The sequence below is a fragment of the Amphiura filiformis genome, chromosome 20 (genome assembly GCF_039555335.1).
Source record: "Amphiura filiformis chromosome 20, Afil_fr2py, whole genome shotgun sequence".
In the NCBI taxonomy this organism is placed as follows: domain Eukaryota; kingdom Metazoa; phylum Echinodermata; class Ophiuroidea; order Amphilepidida; family Amphiuridae; genus Amphiura; species Amphiura filiformis.
Window position 1 is genome coordinate 44,836,246 of NC_092647.1, and position 27,872 is coordinate 44,864,117.

General features: G+C 34.8%; 1 protein-coding gene across 1 annotated transcript; it reads left to right on the forward strand.

The window, feature by feature from the left end:
• The first annotated feature begins 4,703 nt into the window (after positions 1-4,703).
• Positions 4,704-20,235, forward strand: LOC140141804 (uncharacterized). The gene is given in 4 exon segments (XM_072163666.1): positions 4,704-5,398; positions 5,401-5,666; positions 10,850-11,112; positions 18,772-20,235. Coding segments are annotated over 4 exon segments (1,227 nt in total). The 5' UTR covers positions 4,704-5,234; the 3' UTR covers positions 19,306-20,235.
• Positions 20,236-27,872: the final 7,637 nt, after the last annotated feature.

Sequence of the window (27,872 nt, forward strand, 5' to 3'; positions counted from 1 at the left end):
ATTTTAAGCCTATACCGTGTTGCTGTCTTCGGTAGATAGCACTGTGGTCGTATAACCGTGATAATAAGCAACTTGACCAAAATGACAAATTATTGTCTAAAGCAAACAAGAAAATGATGTGACCCAGTAGTCCCTCACCAATAACATGCATCTGGAGTATGTAATCAGCACTGGATTTACTTTGAAAAATTTGCAAAGCAATTTTTTGCGAAAACATTATTAGGCGATGTTCTTATGTTTATATCGTAAAAATTCCTATACACGCATAAATTTGTGCATCAAGTTGTCCAAAATGGGGAGCATCTTACTTTGTTACATCAGGTAAATCCAACGTTGTATGCAATATGGGTTTTTTTATGCCAGTTGGGGTATAGTTTGTCGAATAGACTATATTCAGATCATTTCAGTAATTTTGTAATCGTCGTAAGATTTCGGCATTGTTTTGTTTGAATTAACACTGGTTCACTTCCACTTTGTGTATGTTATCGGTTTCAAAGATATATCTGAAGAGAAGTTAGCTACTGTTTTAATTAAAATTTGGTATAACCACTTATCCATAATGATATTGGCGGATATTTTAAGATATATGGAAAGGTATAGTATTTTTTTAGTTTAAAGGGGGTACCGTACTTTTAATATAGGTCAAAAATATTGGGGTGGTAAAGCAAATTTCGCTTTTAAAGATAAGATGAATTTTAAACGAATTGATAAGATGAAAAACACATAATTTTAATACTACAATTAAGACACTAAAATTTGGAATAATTCTGGTATACCCTGCGCACAAGTATAACTATAACTCTATAACTCTAACCTTAACCCTATAACCCTAAAAATAGGGTGCGCAGGGTTAACCAGAATTGTATTGAAAACACAGGGTGCGCAGGGTACACCTGAATTGTACCTAAAATTTAAACAAACGTATCTTTATATAGCCTAATACAAACACATAAACAGTGAACATGGGAATGAATTTCAATGTCAGGAAAATCCCGAAAGTTGAGGTAAATGCACGTGAAATTGAGCAGAATCATGAAAAATGGAAAACCATTAATATATTTATAATAAATTTACTAAGCATACATATTTTTTCACCGTAAAAAAAGTTCTGATCATTTCATTCTCATCCCTATTCCATTTAAAGTCCACACTATACCCTGTAGAAGATTTTAAAACTAAAATCTCATGCAGAGCATGGAAGAAAATCTCTTTCTTCCATGTACAGAGGGAGTATGAGTTTTGAATAGAATAGTCAGGTAACTTCCATTTGAAATACTTACTCCAGTTGTGGAAGGTAAAGCCATAGGGGGAGGACGGGTTTCAAAATGATCAACCCTGACCAATTTATATGAATTACATATGAAAATATACTCCCCCTATGGAAGATATTTCCAAAATCTTCCACATGAGTAGTGTGGATTTCAACTGGAATTTGATCTCGATGGTATCATGATAACTAACAAGTTAATAAGATTTATTATGCATGGTCAAGTTGATGGAAAGACAAAATCGTTACAGAATGTCTGGCAATACCTGTTGAAGTGAAAAGAAGCACCTATCCAAATGAACATTATTGTCCTATAAATCGATCATTTTATAATATGATTATCCTTATCCCAAATACTGAACAGGTTTTATATGTCAAGAGACACGCGAACGTACGGATTAAAGAAAGCACGTTATCTCGTTAAGTGCACTTAGGAAACAGATCACAAAACGTTATAAAGACTAAGGAAGAATAATCCGATTGACTAAATAATGCAAACCAATAATGTAATGGGCGGAGATGCCATAATCATAATGCAATATAATACTATTAGGAGGAAAAAGGAATTCAATTTCTAGAGTATCGATAATTTCATAGTTATAATAATTTCAGACAGGCAATTTCTTTTCCTTTTATTTTTGTATTAATTTCTTTATTTTGCATGTGTTCTAAATTTGTTTCTTGTATACATATAATGTATTAGGCCTATATGTTTGTTGTTTTTGAACGCACCGCTGGTTATTAAAGCGTGTGCCACTGATAAAATTTTACAAAAGTGTATGTTCAAATAAATAAATAAATAAATAAATAAATAAATAAATAATGCCGAGAAAAATCTTCTTTTTTCAGGCATTATCTATAATAAATGTGGGATTTACACCCATTTTCGATTAGAAAAATTAAAACCCATTCCGCCTTTTTTTTTTTTTTTTTTTTTTTTTTTAAACCCGGTCGAGAAAAATGTTTTATTTCGGCCTAATAAAGGTATATTGCTGATAGCAATCATTAGGCAAACATGATGCATGTTGTGAATGAAAAGGACTCAAAATTTATCGAATTCATCATCCACGACAGCTAATTTGAGTCCTTTTCATTCCCAGCATGCATCATGTTTTTGGGTGTGTGTTTTTTAAACCCTGACGAGTAAAAATGTTTTTATTTCGGCCTAATAAAGCCTAAGGTATATTGCTGATAGCAATCATTAGGCAAACATGATGCATGTTGTGAATGAAAAGGGCTCAAAAGTTATCGAATTCATCACCCGCGACAGCTAATTTGAGCCCTTTTCATTCCCAGCATGCATCACTTTTCAGCAATATACCTTATAGATGAAATTATTGATACTCTAGAAATTTAAAATAAAGAAAAAGTGGGTAATGGTGAATCCAACGGACGAGGACACAAAACACATCAAGGATCAATAAATGATACAAGAGGATACCTTGAATATAAACAACAGAAAGGAAAACGAGCAAGGTACACCAACTTGATGTGGGGAAACAAGTAAAATACAGACTAGACAATATGCAGGGGGGCAAAACCAGCAAATGTAGGCATAGGAAGTAAGCAAAGTTCGATAGCCAAAATTACCAGTTCCAAGGCTCACAAAGTGCTAAACCTGCAAAAACAACAAGGATCAATGGTAATACAAAACTGCACTAGAACATGTGATGAAAATCACTGTGCATATAAACAGACACGCTAAACCAAACATCCAGAGTAGGCACAAAATAAGCGATGGCCAAAAATTGCCAATTCCAGAGCCCAAAAGGTGTCAGTTCGATCAAACACTAAACGGCAAAAACAAAAGCAGATTGCCAATTCTGAGAGCCCACAAAATAAGTGTCAGGAAAACTTGAATTTGTTTTTTAGTACACTGGAAGTGATGAAAATCACTGTGTACATAGCTGTCAAACACTTTTCTGACAAAAAACAACCGACGTTTCCGTTTAGTGTTTGAGATACAAGTGCTCTTCATCACTCAGGGACTGACCTGACACTTTTGTAAAAGCTCTGGAATTGGCAACAACATCGAACTTTGCTTATTTTGTGCCTACTTCTGGATGTTTGGTTTAGCGTGTCTGTTTATATGCACAGTGATTTTCATCACATGTTCTAGTGCAGTTTTGTATTACCATTGATCCTTGTTGTTTTTGCAGGTTTAAATTTGTGAGCCTTGGAACTGGTACTTTTGGCTATCGAACTTGCTTACTTCCTATGCCTACATTTGCTGGTTTTGCCTCCCCCTGCATATTGTCTAGTCTGTATTTTACTTGTTTCCCCACATCAAGTTGGTGTACCTTGCTCGTTTTCCTTTCTGTTAAAATAAAGACTTAAACCACGCAGTTGCCAGGTCTGATTTATACCATTTTCATATTTATACTAAGGCTTGAAATGGTCCCTCGTTCATTGGCATCATTAGGTAACCATCATAATTATTGTTCACACATTGTTTAACACAGTAACGACCACAGTAACAAAGTTATCATAATTAATTATAATTTTATTCCTATTTCAGTGCACAAAAGATCACCACCTTTCACCCGTCCTTGCAAGAGTATCATAGACTTATAAAATAACGATATTTTGACACTTTGTAGTGTCAAATTTAACTGAAAATTCTATCAAGTCATGAAAAATGTGTTTTATTGTTGAAAATGATAAAGCTATCTAAAGACAACTTATGAAAAGGTGCGATAGGGAATGAAAGAGATCGCTCCCTATGCGGTGATCCTCCCTTGGAGATCTGCAGCACCGCCGGCGCCAGCGACTTGAATCTCCACTCAAGAAGTCTCACCAGGCCTACTTTTATCTATTCTTGCTCATCCAATAACATCTTTTGTTCCAAATCTTGTTCTTTTACCAAAAAGCTCTAGTCCGAAGGCCGAGGCTTGAAACCGCACACGGCGTTGGCTCGCTAAAACCGGCCGCTAAATCTATTTTTCTTTGACCAGTCGTGAAGCAAGGTCCTTTACGGGCTGTTTCATAGACCGTTTTCCGACGTAAAATACAAGAGGTTTATTATAAAAGAAAAATCCCACTTCTTGGCTTTATTGTTCCATTTCTTCATTCTTGTATCTTTTCTAACCCTATCAAAAAGACTTGTCGCCATTCATTTGAGTGGTATCAAATGGTCGCCAGAAGCCAGAAATATTTTCAAGCCCTAAACATTTAGATAAATCTACTTATATATTTATGCTGTATCAGAAGCAGTGGGATGTCTTTATGTGGCCACTGATTAGGATCGAGTGGGTACACAATAGAATTGAATGTTATTTGACAATAGTATATTAATGACTAAAGCCAATTAATGATCGCAGTGAGAGAACCGTGTCGTGTGTAACGCTGGTCAGTGGATGAAAGAAGCAGCCAATCAGATTGCTCCTTCAGCTTCGATCAAGATCTCATCGCTAAATTTTTACAAATGGTATCATGCACATTTATTTTAGTTTGCAAATTGCCTAAATTGCATTGGTCTATAACCTGGTCTCTGTTCAATTGCTTTGCATGGTTTGTTGTCGTGTGACCACAATACACCACGTATTTCAATATCCATAAAATGATTGATCAGTGAACCTTTTCTCGAGTGTTTTTACTTCGTTTTCATGGTTGAGTTATCAATGCGTATAGATCGCCCAGGCTGCAGTAGTGTTGTTTACTTCGTTGGTCGTTCATCTCAAGTGAGTGTGTTCTGATGCACAAAAAAAACAGTATTGACGGAAACTACAGAACTAGCCACATGTAACACCGCAAAAAGTTCCGAGAGTGACAAGCAAGTTGGGAAAAACAGCAAAACACTTGTTATTTTACTGTTGCTGCATACAAGTCACCTGTTAGATTTTGGAAGTAAGGACAAAAAAACGAAACGTTCACGATTCCTGTGTTGAAGATTTAACTACCTGTTCAACTGAGAGGAGGTCCAGACACTGGTCTTGGTAAACATTGGCGTTTGATATAGATTTACGCCATGAATCTGGAAGCATATGATCATATGATGCCTTCCAAATCGGCATTCTCCGAATTTCCACAGTATTATCACCCACAAACAGGCGGTGCACCACCGGGAGCACCACCCGGTATACCATACGGCCACCACCCATCTGCGGGACCTACGGCGGGACCATACCCGGGATGTCCCTAGGGCATGGAGGGTCAGCTTGCGCAGTGGCAACTTCTCAAGCCGCCGACTCATCAGTAGGGAATGGTGTAATGACTCCTCATCGGGTGGACTCCGGGTATGGATCTTCTCCTCCACCGGTATCGTCATCATCGTTACCTCCTCAGCCACCCCGTCATCTTGGATACCACTTTGGCAATCATTCTCATCCTTATATGCATCCTTTTCATCAAGGACATCATCCTTTACCTCTCATGCATCCCGGCCATAGAGATCACATGGGTAAGTAAACGTGTACTAATATTAAAGATTGTTTTTACTGAAGCTCTATGTGGAAAATCATTTTAACTTCGTTTGTCTTGAATCTTTCTGCTTCGTTAATACCCTTTTTAATATCGTATCTACATTGTACCATGGCATGGTGTATCACAAGCTGCCAACAAATGCAAATCAAACACATCAGTGCTTTTCAAATTTATATGTATCAGAAAGTGATAAAAACCACTGAGCCTATAATTCATGTCATATAAACATCATGAACATGATAAAGGTTAATATGGTAAAGTTTAAATTGTGTGGAATCGGAAGGTTTGTTGTTGTTGTTGTTGTTGCGGTTGTTGTTGTTGTTGTTGTTGTTGTTGTTGTTGTTGTTGCTGCTGTTTGTTTGGGTTTTAAAGGAGAAAACTTGATGTTACAAACCCTAACAGTTAACACTATAAACAGGCGCGGTTCAACTTTATTTCAAGCATCTGAAACGTTTAATTTCTTCATTCACTGCTTCCAAAAACAACGCAATCAATGTAGTAATGTAGCAGTAAATTTATAAAACGAAATTAAGGAAATAATCTCATAATATCATTTCAGTAAAAGCCTATCATGATTACATACTCGTATGTAGATTTAGACCTATTGAATTGATAGACAGCCTGACTGCAACAAAGAATAAAGCCGGGAATAAAACGGATACTCTTTTCATTACTATAGCTTTTATTAAACATCATATTAAAATACTATTAAGTATTATTATAGACCTATAATTAGTATTATTCTTAATTTGAAAACAAGTTTTTACAAGAAAACAACGATGTTCTTCTGTTTGTCAGTTACTGATTTGCATGGGGATATACAAGAAAATGAGAGTGAAACGCTAAAACACGACTGTAAAGTTAGTGTTCTATAAGCATCGTTATTCTTTATTACTGTTTTCCAATGCAGTGTTCTCCGATAGTGTTCTGTAACTGTCTATTCATTTTCAATTGTCATTATTATTTATCCCTGTTCCTCATTCAACTAGTAATGTCTCTATTTTAATATGCCTATTTTGGACATGTTGGATGGAACAAACAACCCAGAAAGTTATGCTCTGTATGGCTGTTGCTTCTCACCACTTTCTTCTGCGATATACGTTGTGCTATCTACTGTAGATAGAGGCTATTATGCAATGTTGCATTTGGAAGATGCAAGATTTTCAATATTTATTATGAATCAAAACTGATGGTCACCGATCAATTGGGGGGGACAACCGTCACTCAGCCGGAAGACCACGTTACTCAGAAGGCCCACTATTCAGAAAACCCGTCAAATTCTGGATAGCGGGCTTGTTTTCATTTAAAATGACTGTGACCCGCTAACCAGAAGACCCGCTAATCAGAAAACCCGTTACTCAGAAGGCCCGCTATTTTCTGCAACATCACACCCTCTATTGAGACAACCCACCACTCAGAAAACCTAAGTTAGGGTTTGAGGTTAGGGTTAAAACAGCCCACTAGTCAGATTTCTGAATAGTGGGCATTCTGATAGTGGTTCTTCTTACGGATACAGCCCACTAGCATGACTAGCCAGAAAACCCGTCAGTCAGAAAAAAATCTGAGTAGCAGGACTTTTATATAAAATTCAACAAAGCCCACTATTCAGAAAGTCCGTTATTCAGAAGGCCCGCTACTCAGAAAATTCTGACTAGCGGGCCTTCTGAATAATGGGTTTTCTGAATAGCAGATCTTCTAACTACCGGGTCTTCTGGGTGACGGGCTGCACCCATCAATTTGATACAGCCTGAACTGATGCCCAGCCTGAAGTGCCTGATGGCCAAAACAAGATAGTCAAGAACTATCGACGGTGCCACTTCATCTTACGCAAGTTTCCACTCTATAGATCGAGGGCTTGGTGCAAGAAAGACCTATATGCAATAGCTGCCAGGTGTTATACTCTCTTAAATTGGCCGATTGAAATATGTCAATCTTTTAACGATTGATGATAGGAATCAATCTAAATAGATTGAAAAATAGATTGAAATGTTTTTTGTTTTCACTCTATAACTCTCTTTGTAGACTGATTTCACTATCTAATCAAGTGAAACTCCTAATGTACTGCAGTGCCAGATAACATGTGTTGCATATGTTTGGAATGAGATTTCAAACTGTTAGAGTGAACATTCTCAATCTTTTTTTTTTTTTTTTCAAAACAATGAAAATTCAATCGAAAAAGATTTGTCCCTAACTTTAATCACTAAAAGATTGTAAAAGATTGAGAATCACTCCTTTTGATTGAAAAAAGTTTGTAAATATCAAATTACCCGACTGAATACAGTCGAAAACGATTTGTGCCTAATTCGGGACGGCGAGATTGAAAATTCAATCTTTTTGATTAAATATTCAATCGGGCAATTTAAGAGAGTGCTATCTATTGTAGATAGAGGATTCAATGCAATGTTGCATTTGGAAGATGCAAGATTTTCAATATTTATTATTATGAATCAAAACTGATGGTCACCGATCAATTTGATACAGCCTGAACTGATGTCCAGCCTGAAGTGCCTGATGCCCAATCCGAACATTAAAAACAAGATAGTCAAAAACTATATGGTGCCACTGCATCTTACGCAAGTTTCCACTCTATAAATCGGGGTTTGGTGCAAGAAAAGCATATCTGCAATAGCTGCCAGGTGTCATATGCGTACAATATAGAATACAGAAATGGTCAATTATCTATAGGGCAGCTATTGCATATATACCTTTCTGAGCTACACCCTCGAAATGTCTACCAAGCCCATTTAACAAAACCATCTATTTTCATATCACATTCCATTTTCACGTCTCAGTAGATTTTATAACAAAAGCTACTGAATCAATTTATTCCAATCACGAAGTATCTTCTTGGTAATGTATGCACTATGTTGGTGGTATAGTCGTGTTATTGCGCTGTTTGTAAACTCTAGAAAAACTTACTATTATTGTAGTATTTATAATATAAATAACATAAAAACCGTTAATGTTGATAAGATATTTGATTTCAAAAGGCCTATCTATGTTGGCTAAATATTGGCAATCTCGAGATCAGTAAAAGGCTCGAATTGGGAAATATTTTTCACGTGTAATGTCAGGCATACAATGGTCCTGAAACATTACCCTGCAAAACGGTCCAAAAACCAATTCATTGGAAAAGGAGAATATACAATTGTGTAAGTCGAATGATACTCGGCAGAATTGATTTAGAAATTTGATATGTATGGATTTACCTTTGGAGGGTGTGCAATATTTATGTGTACCTCTGGGGTGGTGAATTCTCAAAATGGTCTGCCAAAAATCGCCACCCCTGGCCGGAATGCCAACCAATCTTTACCCCCTCTCCCTTTTGACGTGTCTTACAATGCGAGCAGGACATTTTTGCACATTTGAACGTGTTTTAAACTTTTTCCTACACCTTTTTAGGGCGTAATGTAGAAACGGTGCTCAAAACATCGAATATCTATGTGCCAAAAATCACTTGTCCCCTCCTCGACCTGCAAAAAATCCCCCCCCCCCTTTCGACTTGCCAAAAATGCATACCTCTGCCCTTTTGTGACCTGCCAAATTGGAATTTGAACCATCAAACACTCGTAAAATAAGAAAGTGAGTGAAACTAGGTAAAATTGATGATTTTCCAAGTTTTGTACAAGGTTCTAGGTCTCAATCCATTTAGATGGTAAAATCACAGTTCAATTCAGGAAGGGAAAGTGTTGATTAAGGTTAATAATGATGAGCATTATGAACAATACTATGTGATCAACATTTTTTTTAATTCAAAGAAAATAGTGATGAACTCATTAGTATGGGTAATTTGAAGCATTGTATTCCATGGAAAACAATAGCAGACTCGATGCATATTATTGTTCATTGTTATTTGTATGAAATTAAAGGGGTGGGTGTAATAAAGTCCTATCCCACCTAAAACACATGTTCCTGGTTTCGCGATAAGTTGTTTTTTGACCAAGTACATGAGAATTTCCATAAGTAAAGTATACAATCACAAAGTATAGGATTTCTTCAACAGATTAACTGTTTTGTTGAAATCATTCGTACATCGTACAATTTTTACACACAACCCGGTCACTTGTGTAAATTTGTGGGTTAGGACTTTTTGCCCCAAGAATTCCACACTAGTTTCTAGAACTATACTTATGAGATGGACATTTCTTTGAAAAAATATCGAATCTCTAGTCGTTGTTGATGTAAGAAACACGTAATGATTCCAGATCAAAACTGTTGTTCATAGATAATCTAGGACCCCAGGTTTAAAGTCGGTGGCAATATAATGCTAACCCACGTTTCTTTTTTGAAGAAAAACAGGGAACATAACAGCTGTAATCATGCCAATAAGTTCATATTGGTGCAAAAATTACACATTATTTTAATAAGTACAATATAATGATATTTTATACAAATGGATTAAGTACTTGTCCAATCTATATGTTTTAACTGCAATTGATTCGAAAAAAGGGTGAGGGTTAGGACTATAATATTGCACCCACCCCTTCAATTGATAAACAATCCATTACAGAACAGATATGATGAGCATTAAAATTCAAGTTGGGATTTCTTGTTTTCAGTTCATTTCAGTCAAGTTTTACTTTATCGAATCATCATAAAGATACAAACAACATACTAAACCCAGCAAACGCAAAAAGGTTTTTGACATTATTCGCAAAAGATTAGAAAATGTTGTCAGAAAACGTTCAAGGGTTAATAAAGGGAAAATAAAGGAAAACGTTTACATAACATTGAAAAACATTTTTGAAACATACTGCAAAATATTTTAACATTGTGTTATTTAAAAGTGTTGATAAAATGTTCGGCAAAAAATTTTGCAAATAATATTTTGACATTTAAAAAATGTTATTATAGTACTTTTTCATACGAAACGTTTTAAAAACGTTTTTATGACCTTTATACATCCCGATGCTACATGCATAATCTTTATCTGTGAAGACGGGACACATTTTGGAATCGGCTCGAAAAACGGGTTATCGCGGTTTTCGGATGGGAGCAGTTGATATTGAAATGTGAATTTCAAAAGGAACTTTGAAGTACTTTTGTCAAGTTTTGCTATTTTTGCGAAAATTTTGTTTTCATATATTGGGGAGTTGGTATCTAAATTTACATAATATCGGAAATCCAAACCCTAACCCTAATTTTACATTTACTTTACAGTACCCCGATCAGACAAATCAGACACAGGAAGCGAAGATGGTAGTATTGGACCAGGAGGAGGCATGATGAACGTCAACCATCATCTGGCGGGACATGGAATGAAACCAGGCCTGAAACTCTCGGGAAAGAAGATGCGAAAACCACGCACCATCTACACCAGTCTTCAGTTGCAACAACTCAACACGAGGTTCCAGAGGACTCAATATTTAGCGTTACCTGAGAGGGCGGATCTGGCAGCGGCTTTGGGGCTTACTCAGACTCAGGTAAGAGGAAAAATGATACATGTTTTTTGCTTTGTAAATCATTTACGTGTATTTGGCCAAAGATAGTTGAGCTATCGAAGAAAACCCTGTATGCTGTACAAAGAGTGGTTCTGAATTTCAGATATTTGGCCAAATGCATCACTGAAAATTCAGTTTTTAAAAGCCATTCAAATAGACAATTTCCAACATGTTTTTTTTACTTTAGTGCGCGGACATATATCTTCACAAATATTAGGCCTACCATATTCATGGGTGAGATATAAATACTCTGCTTTTTATATATAAAAAAATAGTCAGTAAATGTGATGAACGTAGGCCTATATAATGCAAAATGTCGTACTCGCTTCTTCCCTAAGTCAAGCGTATAGAAAGAAACGTTTATTTATTGCGCTCAATTAATTAGCTATCTACCGTAGACAGCAATGATAATGATATCTTATAGATCAGTTCTACACGTACGACGTACATGCATACATACGACGTGCGTTTAAATGCTTCAACATAAACAATACACTTAAGGTTAGCAACTATTTTAAAGTGTTGCGATTTGGTAGTTCACAACATCTTGCGAATGGTAGTGAGCTTTGGCAAAAATTGCATTGATCATTTCATAGCGAATGTGTAGAAGAATTCAAATATCACAGATATACTTTTGTAGGTTCTGTGGTTCTTGAGTTATGTTGTAAAGAGGGCTGAAACAACAATACTTTTGTAAAACGTATACATAACTCATTAAACAACAATAAATCAAGCAAGTTTTCAAAGTAGGCCTATCTGATTTGTAGAATGAACTATTGCAAAACATCAAAGTGTTAAAGTGTTATTTTTCAATAATATATTGATTAAGATAATGAAAATCGATTTTTTGTTTGACTGCTTAAATGTAAAAGAGCAACAGATTTTACAAAAAGACGAGGACAATTTCGACATCAATTTTTTAAGATGTTTGCATTGTTATAAAAACATTAATGTGCGCATGAAACCATTAGAGTGATTAGTTGCAACTACTTGTACTAGTTGAAGGTTACTTTTGTTTTGCTCTTTGTTGGTTGATTGCTTTCTTTTGTTCTTCAACATTTGCATATAATTAACAGAATTTTATATCATCAGTAAGCCTATCTGAATTTTGCAAACTAAACAGCGTATGCTCAATAAAGCAAAACTTAATTAGAGAAATGTATTTTTATCATCGTACTAAATGATTAAAATAATCTAAGTAATGGAGTGAATGGAATGCAATAAATGACCTTTATAACGACTAAATAAAACGGTTTGTAGAGTCAAATTGTCGTAGTTTATAAGCACTGTAGCATTTCATTATACTAATATCATATTCAAAGAATATAAGATGCAACGAAAATATTTATTTTCAACTACTAATCTACAATGCCGGTTGCATATATTATGTTATTGGTTTTGTAAACCTTGGTTGATATCATATAACTATAAGGCAATGTTGAACTAACTCGAGAAGACATTATTTATAGGTTAATAACGTATCACTTGTTGGGAGTGAAATTGTACAAAATAATGCACTTGTACTGACATGTATACGCACCTATCTCAGTACAAGACAGTGCATTATTTTGTACAATTTCATTTCCAACAAGCATGACAAGTGATACGCGTTTATTAAAAGGACATTTCGTGATCCACAGCATCATCCCTCCCCACCTTTTTCAGAAAAAAAGTTGCAGATTTTTATATCACTGGAAACCTCTGGCTACATAATGTTTATGTACAAAATATCGTGAAATTTGAATTTCGTTCTGGTATACCAGAACGAAATTTCAACACATTTTCTATCGAGCAGTGTGAATCTTGAAAATTTTGGGAATAAGCTGTTTTCGTGGATATACTGAAAAAATGTATATAGGATCACGAAATACTCCTTTAACCTAGGCCTATAATTAAAGACATTTTAAATCATTGTTCAAAACTTATACCAATCTTCGAAATGTATTGCTAATACATGTAGGCCTAGGTTGAATTTTAAAATTGTCACTGATACCAATTCTTGCTTTTTCAATCTAAACCTTCTATTTTTAAAAGAATTAATAGCCTATAAACCTCAATCAAAATTAACCTATAAATAGTTGTAGGTGTAAACAGCAGTTGTAAATAAATATTATGTAAAATGTCATTCAAACTGTGTTTATAGGTACATATAATCTTCACTTTCCTTGATTCGTCAAAAAGCTATGGCACGCGCCATAAATGATAATGTGACCCTTTTAACATTTTATAATGTTCTTAAATAATGAAAATAGTTATCTTTGTGCCAAGTTGTGTGTAAAATTATGATGCTATGATGAGATGAATTGACATCAATTTTCAGCTTAAGTATGACCGATTAAACACGCAAATCGCCCGATTTTCTCTGATTACAGTAATCACGGTAATTTTAGAATTACAGATACATAAATATTATGTCGACCTACAATTTTCCCATCCGTGTAATTTACCTAACTACAGGTAGGCTACACGCGTACCATATTTATTATCACGACTTAATAGCATTTAATGAAGACAACACCTATTATGTATAATTTGAGCTTTGTTCAAAGTCTAATTTCTATAAGTTATTAGTTTCAACTTTAATAATATGAAATTGTTCAACAATGTATTTAGGATACTAAAACTGTCAGAATAATAATTACAAAATTGGATAATTTGTTGCTTATTTGAGTTTATTTGAGGACAAATGTTGTTAAGTTATTTGAGATGACACAATTAGAGAAATATACAACGATTTTTTATTTAAGTGCAAGTAATTGTGCTATTTTAAATATCCAAATATTTGCAGAGCATTTACACTCTTAGAAAAAAAAGTTCTGGGTTGCCTTGTATGTAGAACCTCAAGAGAAAATGGTTCTTGAAAATTGAAAGCACCCAACAGAACCATTTTCGGTTCTTCATAGAACTATTTAAGGATCGACGAGTACGTACAGGATTCCTTATGAACCTTTTTAGGGTCTACTTAGAACTTATACGTATGATGGCCTGTGAGAATTTGGATTAAATATTGTTGCAAATAGCTATGCACAACGTTATGTTTGTATACCATGATTGCAACGTAAACTTTCCCTATGTGGGATCGCCGCACAAAATTGAATTTCATAACTTTCAAATGTATGAAATACCATAAAGATAAAGATAAAGATAAAGATAAAGATGATAACGATAACGATAATGCTGATGACGACACACTGCAAAAACAAGTGTTTATATTTAAACACCATATTGTAAATCAGAGCAACATTAATAAACACATAATTCATGTTAATGGTCTAACACTAATGTTCATAAATTAACACTTGTTGTTATATTACAAACACTTATGTTTGTAATATAACACCAAGTGTTAATTTATGAACATTAGTGTTAGACCATTAACATGAATTATGTGTTTATTAAGTGTTGCTCTGATAAACACAATATGGTGTTTAAATATAAACACTTGTTTTTGCAGTGCAGTAACTATGGTAATATGACGACATCGACAGTGACGTTGACGATGATGATGTCAATGACGATGAAGATGACATCATGACGACGGAGATGATAATCATCGGACGATGATATGATGATGACAATGATGTTGACGATATTGATGTCAATGACTATGAAGATGACAGGCGCGTAGCAAGGTGACAAAAATGGGGAAGATTACATTATGATGTCAGAGATGATGATAACCGTGGAGGAGGATGATTAGATGAAGATGATGACGATAATGAATTAATGAAGACGATGACGAAGGTGCGAAGCGGCCGATATTTACGACATAATAGATAATATAACACCGTTTTCACACAAAAAGTAGCATAAGACCGCTTAAAAATAATTCAGTTCTAACTTTTAAAGAAACATGTCTAGGAAGTTGATGCTTTCTATAGCCTTGCTGATATACAAGAAACACTTCTGTGGTCATTAGAGGGGGCGTAAGTACCAGTACAATAAAATATAAAAGCCTCCTCCTTTTATACGCTAAATACAAGGCCAATATGGGTATTTACACCTATTTTTCGATAAAAACTAAAAAAATTAAAAGCCCCCTCCTCCTCCTTTTTTGAAAAACCGGACAAGAAACACATTTTTATTTTTACTCGGCCTAATATGGGTGGAAGAAGGATGAAAGCTGCGAGATTATAACTCAGCTCATTAAAACTTGCTTTGTCGTCTATTGTCATGATTGTTGGCCTACGCCCACATCAGCTGCTTATTCGTTAGACCACGCCATATGTCACATTTTTTGACACAGAAACGGCGTGTTTTAGGTGTTTCGTCCATGAAGACGACATCCTGATAATTGTTTTACTGACGTGTGTTGGGTGTATAAATTTTACGAGCCTTTATTGCTATGTTCTAAGAATGTGATTTTAATTCATTTGACAAGAGGGGTATTGTAAATTATCAAGAATTAGATGAATAAAGATGCAGTGCTTTAACTTTTTAATTCTCCTCGAGATGCAAAATGATGTATAGGCTTTAATACAAAAAATTTAAGTATATGAACATACACAATAAAATGAAAGTGTAGTTTGTGCTTAAAACATAAAGCTGTAGACAAGTAATGAATATCTGTAAAACAAACAAAACCAATCCACAAAACGTGACTTATGTACGTATTATGAAATGGACAAAATCGGAAGGATGTCCTAGTGCTACACTCACGCTAAGCAGGTGGGAACTGGCCGACATTTAATGATAAATCAACTAAAAATATATTAAAAAACAATATTTTTTCAAACAATTACTTTAAAAAATACAGTTTTGCATCAATTTCTCTTTATGAAAAGACACAATGTTGAATCAATAGCATGACAAAGTAACATGCATATTAAACAATCAAAATGTGTTTCATTTCCCCAATGATATGAAAATTGAATTTTAATCGGGTAAAAGCTCTTGATTGTCCCAATTATAATGGTAAAACATCCCAACAACAGGTGTCGGTTGCATCTATAATTTGAAGAACCAATTATCGTCCAAAATAAATTGGTCATTTATTTTGAATATTATTATTACGTAATCAATCTTTTGTCAGGGACGGCCTGCCATGTGCCACAGATTGGAATAGACAACAGTTGTGAAAAAATATTCATGTTGTCTTTGAAAATATATTAAAACTAGTTCTTTTTGAAAAGATTTGGGGTCTATTGTCAATGTAAGTATGTAAAATAAAACAGCAGATGCTGAACGCACAATAAAACGCAGCTGAATTGATAAACGTTTGAGAATCATTTTAAGGGCTGGGGTATGAACGTTTGGACAGTAATTTTTGTGGTACATGAGAGCACATCAGATATGTCGAATTGCATTATGAATACGAAGAATGTCCTTCTGATATCAAATAATTTTGATTTTTTTTTAAAATTCGCAGTGTATTACACATTTTATGGCAAATGATTAAAAATTGATATTTTTGATATTTAACAGTACTCGAAGTAAACTTTATAAATCTGATGATTTATACTTAAAGTGTATGTAGGTGGGATGAAAAACCGACGATCAATTGAAAATTATGACCTTTCGTATTCAAGATATGAATTTATTTCCCCAAAACACACATAAAAATTAGGTCTCTTTGGGAAAAAAATCCATATCTTCAATATGAGAGGTCAAAATTTTCAATTGATCGTCGGCTTTTCCTCCCAGCTACATACACTTTAAGAATATATCATTAGATTTATAAAATTTACTTCGAGGACTGTTATATATCAAAATGTGAAAAATATCAAATTTTAATAAATTGTCATAAAATTTGTATTATATCGTGAATTTCAAAAATGAAAATTATTTGATATCAGAAAGACATTCTTCGTATTCAGAATGCAATTCGATATGTCTGATGTGCTCTCATGTCCCACAAAAAATACTGTCGAAACGCTCAAAACGCTCATTCCAGATCCCTTAAGGGTTTGGTTAAATTGCGTGACTATAATAGCTTCAAAATAACCAGGCACCCAGGAGCCATTTACCCAATGGTCATGTAACATTTTGGCTCATAGGTATACACCAAAATCACATGAACCAGACTCTACATTTTTTGATAGAGCCTGGTAGTTAAAGCAGGTTTTGTATTTAATGTGTACAATTGAAATTTTAAATGCATTAGCTCTTTAAAAATAGCCCCTGGTTCACTAGATAATCTCAGGACCAGGAGCTGCTTTTTCCAAATTTGTGGCTCCTGGTCCAGATCTGCTTATTTTGAGGCTTGCGTGGCTATTTGGCTCATGATTCATCAAAATCATTGCCTTAATCCCATTTTGTTTGCTTAAAATAAGTATTTATGATAGGAAGGCCAATACTATATAGGTTTCACTAAAATTATTTATATCACATATGTAATTATTCAAACTTTTGGAAAAAGATTTTTAAATTAAAATCAGAAGTCCCACATGTATGTGACACCAAGAACTGTTAAACGCTATAGCGTCACTTGCTTCAAAGCATGAGTATTAATTAGATCTGAATTTAGAATATCTGAAGTTGGCCGATTTACACCATTTTGTTCGTTCATTTGTCTGTTTTACGATTTGGATTCAACATATTTGTTCGTCTTATACACAATGTACTTGAAAGCTTGTAGATACTATAGTATTCCGGTTCAGACAAGTTCGCTGAAGGATCTAATGTGTCTAAGAAGGCCAAAGAGAAGTTCTCGCACAAAAGATCCATAAAAATAGTCAATGTCAATCACACTTTATAATGATTAAATTCACATGATTAACCGTGTTATTTGAAAAGAGCTTTACAAAGTGACACATCCTTGCATTGATCCGTCCTGTCTTCCAAAATGACTCTTCATTCTGCCATGCGTCTGTTCGACACCAGTCCGTGAATACACACTTCAGTGTACGACGAAGCAAAGCAGAGTATACAATAACCTCCCAGCTTGATGACACCACCACTGTCTCCTAGAGAAGACATATAATCAGATTAATATTCAATTCCGATTTAGACTTGTTAAGATTAATTGTGTTTTCTATACATGCTTATTTAGATAACTAAGTAGTTTACGTTTATATATGAAAATAGAAAAACGGATCTATTCAGATATGTTGTATATCCTTTATTGCCACGATTGTATAGTTGGTTTTGAAGATATTGATTCACATTCCAACGATAGACATCTTTACAAAATGATAATAATTAAATACTTTTTAATACTTTCGAGAAGTTCTTCAATATGTTCATTCAATCATTTTTTGTAAGTTCATTCATAAAAATACATGTTGAGCAGCGGCAAACTCTGACGGTCTGACTCAGCGTGAAACAGACTAGATGAAAAAATATATATGATCCGATTCTGAATATTTTGTTATTTCTTCGCCATATGTTCTTTAAACCGCACCATCTATTTATTTATATGTTTGTTTATTTTGAAAATGTAATTCATTTGTTTGCACAAAATTAGCCTTTTCAATATAATGTTCCAAAACGACTTGCTATGATGCTATCATTCAAAGACGAAAAACGAATCGGTGCAACAAAATTCAATTTATCATAACTACGCATTAACTATATTCATGCAGCTGGATTGGAAACGTCAATTTTGATATCTCAAACTTTAATCTGTTATTGTGGTAAATACATGCGATAGTAATCAAATAAAATTTAAAACACTCTTTCTCTCTTTCTTATTAATTGCAGATTAAAATATGGTTCCAAAACCGTCGGTCCAAGTACAAGAAAATCATCAGACAACAAAACTCCGTCAGCAATGGAATGGATCCGTCACCCACTGGTATGCCGCATCCGCTGGACGAACACGATAAACTGAAACATATCAAAGAAGAGCAAATAACTGATGGAAATCACATGGATTTGAACCCGGGTCTACCTCATTCCCCAACCTCATCAAACGGGCACCTTGAAAATGATCACCATCAACAGCAACGGTTAAATCAACAGCAGCAGCAGCAGCACCCTCACATACAAGACCATTCCCCACCTCCGCAACATCCTGACATGATGCAACATCAACAACATCCCGGGGTACCGCACCCTCAGACAAATGGATCTGGGGGATGGGACCACACAACGTCGGGTCAAGAATACCGGGGGTATCCAGCTTCCAATCAGTATCATGGGAGTTGGTATGGGTCACAACCGTCGTCTGATCACCATCAGAGCAACAGTACAAGTAACCATATGCCATCCTTAATGGCATCAACTTCTGCTTAATTTTTTTGAACTCTGTAAATATCCCTAAAATCACCAAGAACAACCAAGCTGTACAAGAACCTTTACCTTGATTCCAAGACGCAGCATCATACTGTGGCATCATTGATGTGGAAGATCCTTTTGATTGTTTTTAGCAGTTTCAAGAGATTTAACATTTTCGATTTCAATGTATTCAGTCATACTCACGTATATAGTACAGATGCTATTTAAAATCTTGTCACGACATTTTTGTAAAGACAATTATATTATAGTGTACTCTGTAGCCCCCCTTTTATTTTAGAGACCATGTTGAACTTTCATATTCCGATTCCGCGTCCAGCGGCGTCCTTCCAACAGCCCGAGCCCTTGAGAACACGGATGGAAGCGGTTGGCATGGACCTGCTTTCATCATATTCATCACTGTTCATGGGGAAAAGATGTCGGAATATAATTGCTAGAAAGGAGTTACACAGATATAGTTATCTTACGGCAAGTCATTCAATCATCTCACACCACATAATGGTACTGACATGATTGAAGGTAAAGGTATCATTTCATAAAGCTATGAGAGTTTCGTCAGATATCTGTACAGCAATTAACGAATATTCAATTTTGTTTCAATACCTAAAAATAGTGATATGTGATTTATTTTACATGTTTAAAGACCAAATTGATTACATGGACAGAACTAGATTGATGTCTCTCCCATTTGTCTAGCTGCAAGGGCGTAGCTATACTAGCGGTAAAGGGAATCTTGAGACAACCAGAGGGACCGAAGAAGGAGCGCCCCTAGACCCTGGTTATTCGAATAATTCATCCCCGGAAGAACACACCCGGCCCCTGGACCCTCTCTGCCACCCCTTGAAACCAAATTAACTGGTGTCAACTGTCGATAGGGTGCATATTTTACTATACCTTCGACATTGCGTTTGGGCTATCATTTTCTTCGGAAGGGGCACTGAAAACATAATGTCGTAAGTTCTACTAAGTAAAAGTTAGTAAAAACGATGTCTCGTTCTACTAATCAATGATTTGTACGGCATGACAAGCGATGCTATATATTGGTTAGGCATGCTTAACTAACGTGCCTTACCAACGAAATGATTAGTACGGCATGGGTTTTACGAATTTCAAACCTGCCGTACTAACCTATAGGATCGTAAAAACGATGTCTCATCCTACTAATATTGGTTAGTTGGACAGGCTCAACTAACTAATATTGGTTAGTTGGACAGGCTCAACAAAGATTAGAACTCGTTTGACTGGCGGAACGAATCAGTTGTACAAATGTGATGTACGATGGTTGTGAAGGTGGAAAAGTATGCATATTCCAGCATACAGGTAATATTTCAAGTTATTTCTCTCAAAATGAGCACTAGATATTGTATTGATGGTGTAAGCTTCTTTTCTGTATGATCAGAAATGCTGTGCACATGTACATTGTGGTCGTAGAGACTAAAAGTCATAACTGCGTCACATCGCATGTAAGCTTATACATGTAGCTTTAAGCTTACATGCGATGTGACACAGCATCGTGACTTTTAGTCTTTACGACCACAATGTACATGTGGCACAGCATTTCTGATCATACAGAAAAGAAGCTTACACCATCAATACAATATCTAGTGCTCATTTTGAAAGAAATACCTTGAAATATTACCTGTTAGCATAGTTTTTCACCTTCAAGTTTGTCGCTGCACAACCGCTACTCGGTCAGTCGTCTGCAAGCGTGGTCGAGTGCAGAACACATGATCGAAACAGCGGGAATGTTTAAAACATCGTAAAACCACCAGAGCTTTGTAAAACCAAATGGTACAACGAGTTCGTAAATGCTGCGATGACAGGGTTTACGAATTATCGATGCTGTACTAAATGTTGCATTGTCGTAGAACTTCCAAATCCAATTGGTAGGACCCACTCAACAACTATTATTCCTTCATTTACGAGTCTTGCATACGTCCGCTTAGTTACATATATCGTAAGACATCGTAAAAATTGGTAGAATGCGCTCAAGCAGTTTATTTTACTAATTTAAATTAGTAGAACACAACGAAAAACAAGCTTTTGTTTTCAGTGGGGTTATAAATAAACTGGGGGTCACGTGTGTTTTTATACCAAAAATATAGGGTCAATATGGGGTTCGTAAAGTTATCGGTCCTTTTGTCTCCTGAACCGTTCGGAATGGCTACGTCCCTGCAAAACAGTTGAAACATTATTTCTTAATTTATATCAGAATGCCTACCTCATTTGTACATGGCAAAATATGACTCTTGTGTCATAATATAGAGTCATGTATATTATTATTAAGTCAAAAAAAAGGTGCATGAGTGGAATTTTCATAAACCTTGATTCAAATGTTGGTGGGGTTTTTTTTTAAGACATAAAAAGAATTCAGCGCATTTCGTACATTTTATATTATATTTTTACGCAAATGTATGTGTCCCCTTTCAAATTACTTGCTTACTATTTGCATGATTTATGACACAATTTATGTCAAAATATTTTTTTTTTCACATTCAATTTCGGGAACAAATTTGTCCGCTTAGTATGAGAGATGTCGATGAGCATTTTTAGATGCGAGAAAAAATATGCCGCTTAAGGGGGTACTACACCCCTACCCAATTTTGTGCCTATTTTTGCATTTTTCTCAAAAATTATAGCGCATTGGTGACAAGTAAGATACATAAGGGCAAGGACTACAACTACTGCACGGGAAATTTTTTTCAGCACAGACAACAGTTGTGGAGTTACAGTCAAAATGAGGGAAAACAAGTATTTGATCAATAAATCAATAACTACTTGCCTTGAGTTGCTGAATTTTCAGTGCAGTAGTTGTAGTCCTTGCCCCTATAATATACATATCTTACTTGTATCAAATGCACTATAATTGTTTAGAAAAATGCAAAAATAGGCACCAAATTGGCCAGGGGTACACGAAACTTAAACTTTTCTATACTGGTCGAAAAGACAAGAAAATAGGGTCGGTCGGGCGGGCATTTATTTTATTATTTTTTAAACTAAATGTGCTTTTGTTTTAGTCACTCGCCTCGCTGGCGTTCTTCAGTCAAAATTAATTCACTTTTTACCAAAACAATTTGGCTGATTTTACATGCATATGCCTATAATTATGATAGCAAAATATAAAAAAAAATCCACAATATACTAAATGTAGGTCAGTCAGTCCCGTAGAAGAGAGCGTCTTTTTTATCGCCTTATTCCGAGCCCTGCTTTAAGTTCAAATGTTGCATAATTTTAAAAATGGCAAATACAAATGTGTGAACAGGTCAGAACTATTTGTAAACACCCATCACAGGAATTTGTAAATGTATATTAACAAAAAGTTAAATTGAGGATAAAATGTAAGCTTACTGAAACTGTATTTCACGTAATTATCGTATTTTTGTAGTAATAAACACTTTATTATTCGAATCTAATCGAGCAATCTTGCTGAGTGAAAAAATACCACTTTTCCTCTCCACAAAAGTGAAGAAAATATTCCAGCACTTATTTCTGTGTACTTAGGGTTATTGCACTTAATATTTTTGTACTGGTAAAAGTCACAGGTCAATCGTTTAGAAGTCAATTAACGCTTTGTGTCTTCTCCAAATGGTATGGGAACGTTTTGTTCAAGTCACAATCTTTTATGTCATTCATTGTCAATGTAGGATATTAACCACTGAAAAGTGCAAAAATATTCATCATGATCGAAGTCAAAGTGTCATTTATTTAGTGTGAAATTCAGCAAAACAAGTCTGAGAGAGGGAGGGAGAGAAAAGTGAGTCGTTTTTGGGCGTCTGTCTCAGAGAGAGTTTGAATTGAGGCATGGAGTAATGAATAGATTGGTATGTGGGTAGGGTGTTCTTAGAGGTGACCAAACCGGTTCAAAGTTTTCATTCTTTTTTGATAAATCAGAGTACTTTTACCTCTTAATGATAGAGTTGAATATGGTTAACATTTGCCTGTAGGGTTTAGCCGCGCCTGTTCTATAAATATATCTTCGTGGACTTCAGAAAAGCTTTTGTCATAATTGAATGGACATTTTGGTGGAATTCAAATGTTAGTAACGAATGCAGACATTCGGCATTTATCAAAAAATAAGACCACTTTCTCAAAATTGTGTTTTAGTGCAAATTTGGTGATGTGGCGAGGAATTATTGGGGCACTTGATGAAATCATCAGGTCTTTTTGTTCTGTTTTTTTTCTTGATTGTGCCTCAGACTTTACATAAACAATCTTTCCTTTAAATCAGAAAATAAATCTTTCATTTTACGTATTTATCTGAAGGTAATCTTAACTTGTATCCAACATTCATGCCAATCATAAAAAAAATCAGTGTTTTTGATTTTGAAACGGAAATTATTTTCAAATTCATGATGTATGCTATAATGCTAAATATATTTATTTATTTGTTTATTTTTATTTATTTATTTTATTTTTTCTAATTTTCAATCTGTAATTTGTCAGTTACAAAATGAAAATTGAAACTTAAACAAACGCATGCATATATAGGACTGTGCATGTATATTTTTGGAAAAGTATCGCGGTGAACAAGAACTTTGACTGGCACCAAAAATGTAAGGCCTTCATGCAGTCTTTGGTCTTCGTGGGAATTCGGAACAGAGCTTTGAGTCTCAATGTGGTTACAGAAAACACAAAGCAATATGTCATCACGCTTTTGAACTTAATTTCATTTCTGTCTCCAAACAATTCAAACTTTTAACCTTAAAATATGTTTTAGAAAAGCCAAGGTTTTTTCGCATGTTGGTACTACACATAAAAATTTGATAATGTACAAAAAAATGTCGGCGGATTGCGCAGGAGACAGCGCTGACAAAACAGTCTAACCAATAACAATAAAATGGCTCAATGGTCTTTTAAAACTGAAACGGAAAAAGAAAATTGATACAGTAGACCAAAAAAGCAATTAATTTCCAAACCCAGGTGAAATCAGAGAAAACTAAAGCAGTCAATTCAAAATGTAGCCACCGCGTTTCTTTACCTCACCTTGACTTGGTGTAAACACGGGGATATTTGAAATTGCTATCGTCAATGCTTTGCATGACAATAGGAGAAATACAATAAAATAAATTGTGCGGCGGTGCCCTTTAATCAACAGAGCGACTAAGGACTTTTTTTATTATTAATTTGGTTTGCTTTTGAATAAGTCTTTAATTTTTAGACATCATATGGGAAAATGATGATGATAATGAATTGGGGCAGATTTTATACGAACTTTCAGACTGATAACTGATAATTAATATGGATTAACTTTAAAGCATGGATTTATTACAGATAAAAAATAAACATGACACATTGGAAGAAAAAAACTGGCGCTTTGTCCTTAATTTCATATTTAATTGTGGGTAGTAGGCCGGATTTGCCTATGATACCAACGGTATAAAACATTTTAAACATATACGCGACTCCCTTTTGGAAATAAAGTTCCAAAATGGCTAAAGTGACCAGAAAATTTTTTTTTTGTGTAAAATCACATGACAGATCGTCATCTAATGAAAGGATAGCCTATCCTCATCTGGTTTTGTTGTAAGATTAATTTCTAATTTTCAAATAAGTGCTTTGAAACACAGAAAAATGTCAAGCAAGAAATATCTTTTGCGGGATCTGATACATTTGGACATGATCTTCGTCGCTCACGTACCGGTATCTTGTCATTATCTCGGTCACGTGCATCTTCTGTGCATTTTTCTTGTTCGTCTTAAATGAATTAAAGCGGTTTTTTTTCTGTTTTCACGATCACAATAAACAGTATAAAAGTGCAGTTCTCAGATAGATCTTTAACACAAGCAGAGAAAAAAAAACGACTTCTCAATTTGTTAATAATGCAAAATTCACTAATTAGTCACCCATTGCTTGAATTATGGGAATAAAATTTCTTCAGAAAAAAATGAGACCTGTGAATGCAATCATGCTTGGAATTGGTTCAGTGGTTCTTGGTCTTGTATTTTTTTAGAAATCATACACGGTGCACGGTGCTCTTACGCGGGAAAACCTGTGAAATTTAGTCTTACCTTTATACCAGCACTGGTCGAGTGCTTTAGGCACGTGTAAAACCTGTCTGCCTTTCTGCCTTTTATCGTGAAAAACAGAAAAAAATGATAGCTTGGGGTAATAATTAACTTGTTGATTTAAGGTTCTTTGAAAAGTAAATACCATGTCAAAAACTTGAGACCTGTATTTAGCTAAATATCATTGATTTGTCGTAATAGTTGTGAAACCATTGTATCATGTAAACCCTGGAGCTAAGGGTAATGCATCCTATTTGTTTCGGGTTAAATTTGGTAAATATTTCGATATATTTTGGCCTGTAGGGATTTTCGTCTCGAAACGATTGACACGATCGATGTATGACGTTAGTCCACGAACAAGAGGGTTTTTTTACTGACCACGCAGTTTGGGCTATTTTGTTCTGGTATTATATTGTCTGTATTTCGAGCATTTTTGAAAGAATTTGTACGATAATTGAACATATTGATGTACTTTTATATATGTACTATATGTCATCTTATAGGGTTTCAAATTGTTGTGTTGTACAATGTATCATATTGGCTTGCGAACGACGCCACATAAGGCTAAAGATAGTTCCTTTGCCCACCAGCGACCAACTGCAAAATCAGGGTCAGTCCTTTTCAAAACATTTTTTTTTTCAAACTATGAAATGTCAAATACATGATATTTTGGACTTTTCAACTGTTTTTTCACAATGTTTCTTTTGTAAAATGGAAAATCAAATTGATTGGTCTTTCTGATTTTTTGATGCCAAACAAAAACCCAAAAAATACATGACAGCGAACCAACGACGATATTCAGGGCTTTCAGATGTCAGTCGGCCCAAAAAAGCCCTTTCAGAACTGTAGCCTATAGTTTATGGGGGTACTACACCCCTCGATAAATGTGTGTCTATTTTTGCATTTTTCTCAAAAACTAATAACACAGTGATAACAAAAGTTATGTATATTATAGGGGCAAGGAATCCAATTACTACACTGGAATTTCAGTGACCCAAGACAAGCGGTTCGTTATTCATGATAAGAAATAAGGTACCGCTAGGGTGTACCTCATTTCCTATCATATATACTGAACCGCTTGTCTTGAGTCACTGATATTTCAGTGTAGTAATTGGGTTCCTTGCCCCAATAATATACATAACTTTTGTTACCAGTGTGTCATTATTTTTTGAGAAAAATGCAAAAATAGTCACAAATTTACCACAGGGGTGTAGTACCCCCTTAAAGACCGACCACTTCATAAGTTTCAGAGCAAGTCAATAATATTTTATTTGGCCTAATATGTGTGGTGATAGCCCGGTATATTATTTGATGATGAAAACAAAAGGCAAAGTCGAAATAATTTATTTCTCTAATCTTAAATTATTTGTTCATTGTAATATAATTTTGACTGAAGATTGAAGAATCTTCTTGAAACGAATTGATTGCATGTTAAACATGTATAAGGATTAATGGCAGAACATGAAATGTTATTATTATGTTTGTATATATTGTAGACTTTGTTGTATATATTGAAATAAAACAGGGTATCTCTCAAACTACACAATTAATTGTCTTCTGCATGTTGTTTGTATGTTTTATGATATATGCGCCAAAAGAGTACTCTCTTAAATTGCCCGATTGAATACGGTATTCAATCAAAACGATTTTCACTCTCGCCGTCTCGAATTAGGGACAAATCGTTTTCGACTGTATATCCAGTTGGGTGATTTGAATTTTCCAAACTTTTTTTTCAATCAAAAGGAGTGATTCTCAATCTTTTACAATCTTTTAGCGATTAAAGTTATGGGCAAATCTTTTTTTTAATTGAATTTTCAGTAGAAAGGATTGATTTTCATTATTTTTCAATCTTTTGTCGTCCCAAATTAGGGACAAGTCCTTTCCAGTTGAAAGAAAGATTGAAAAAGTTCACTCTAAAACAGTTTAAAATCTCATTCCAAACATATATGCAACACATGTCATTTTGGCAGTATATTAGGAGTAACACTTGATTAGATAATTAGAGTGAAAAAAAACACCATTTCAATCAATTTTTTAATCTATTTAGATTGATTTCTATCCAATCGTTAAAAGATTGACATATTTCAATCGGTCAATTTAAGAGAGTATTCGAACATGTGGAAAAAAATCCTAATTTTAAAAACTATTTGGGTAATTTTTTAATAGATTCATTTAATCTTGCACAATATGACACCCCTTTGAATCAAATGTGACCTCAAGAGGTAAAGCGCATTGGTGACACGTAAGGGGCAAGGACTACAACTACTGCACTGAAAATTCAGCAACTCAAGGCAAGTAGTTATTGATTTATTGATCAAATATTGGTTTTCCCTCATTTTTGGCTGTAACTCCACAACTGTTGTCTGTGCTGAAATAAAATTTCCAGTGCAGTAGCTATAGTCCTTGCCCCTATAATATACATATCTTACTTGTCACCAATGCGCTTAAAGTTTTGAGAAAATGCAAAAATAGGCCCAAATTGGGCAGGGGTGTAGTGGGTCCTAAAGTTACAAGCTATGCCGTGGTGGTCAGCCCGGGCCCCGTATCCATGTACCTGTTACG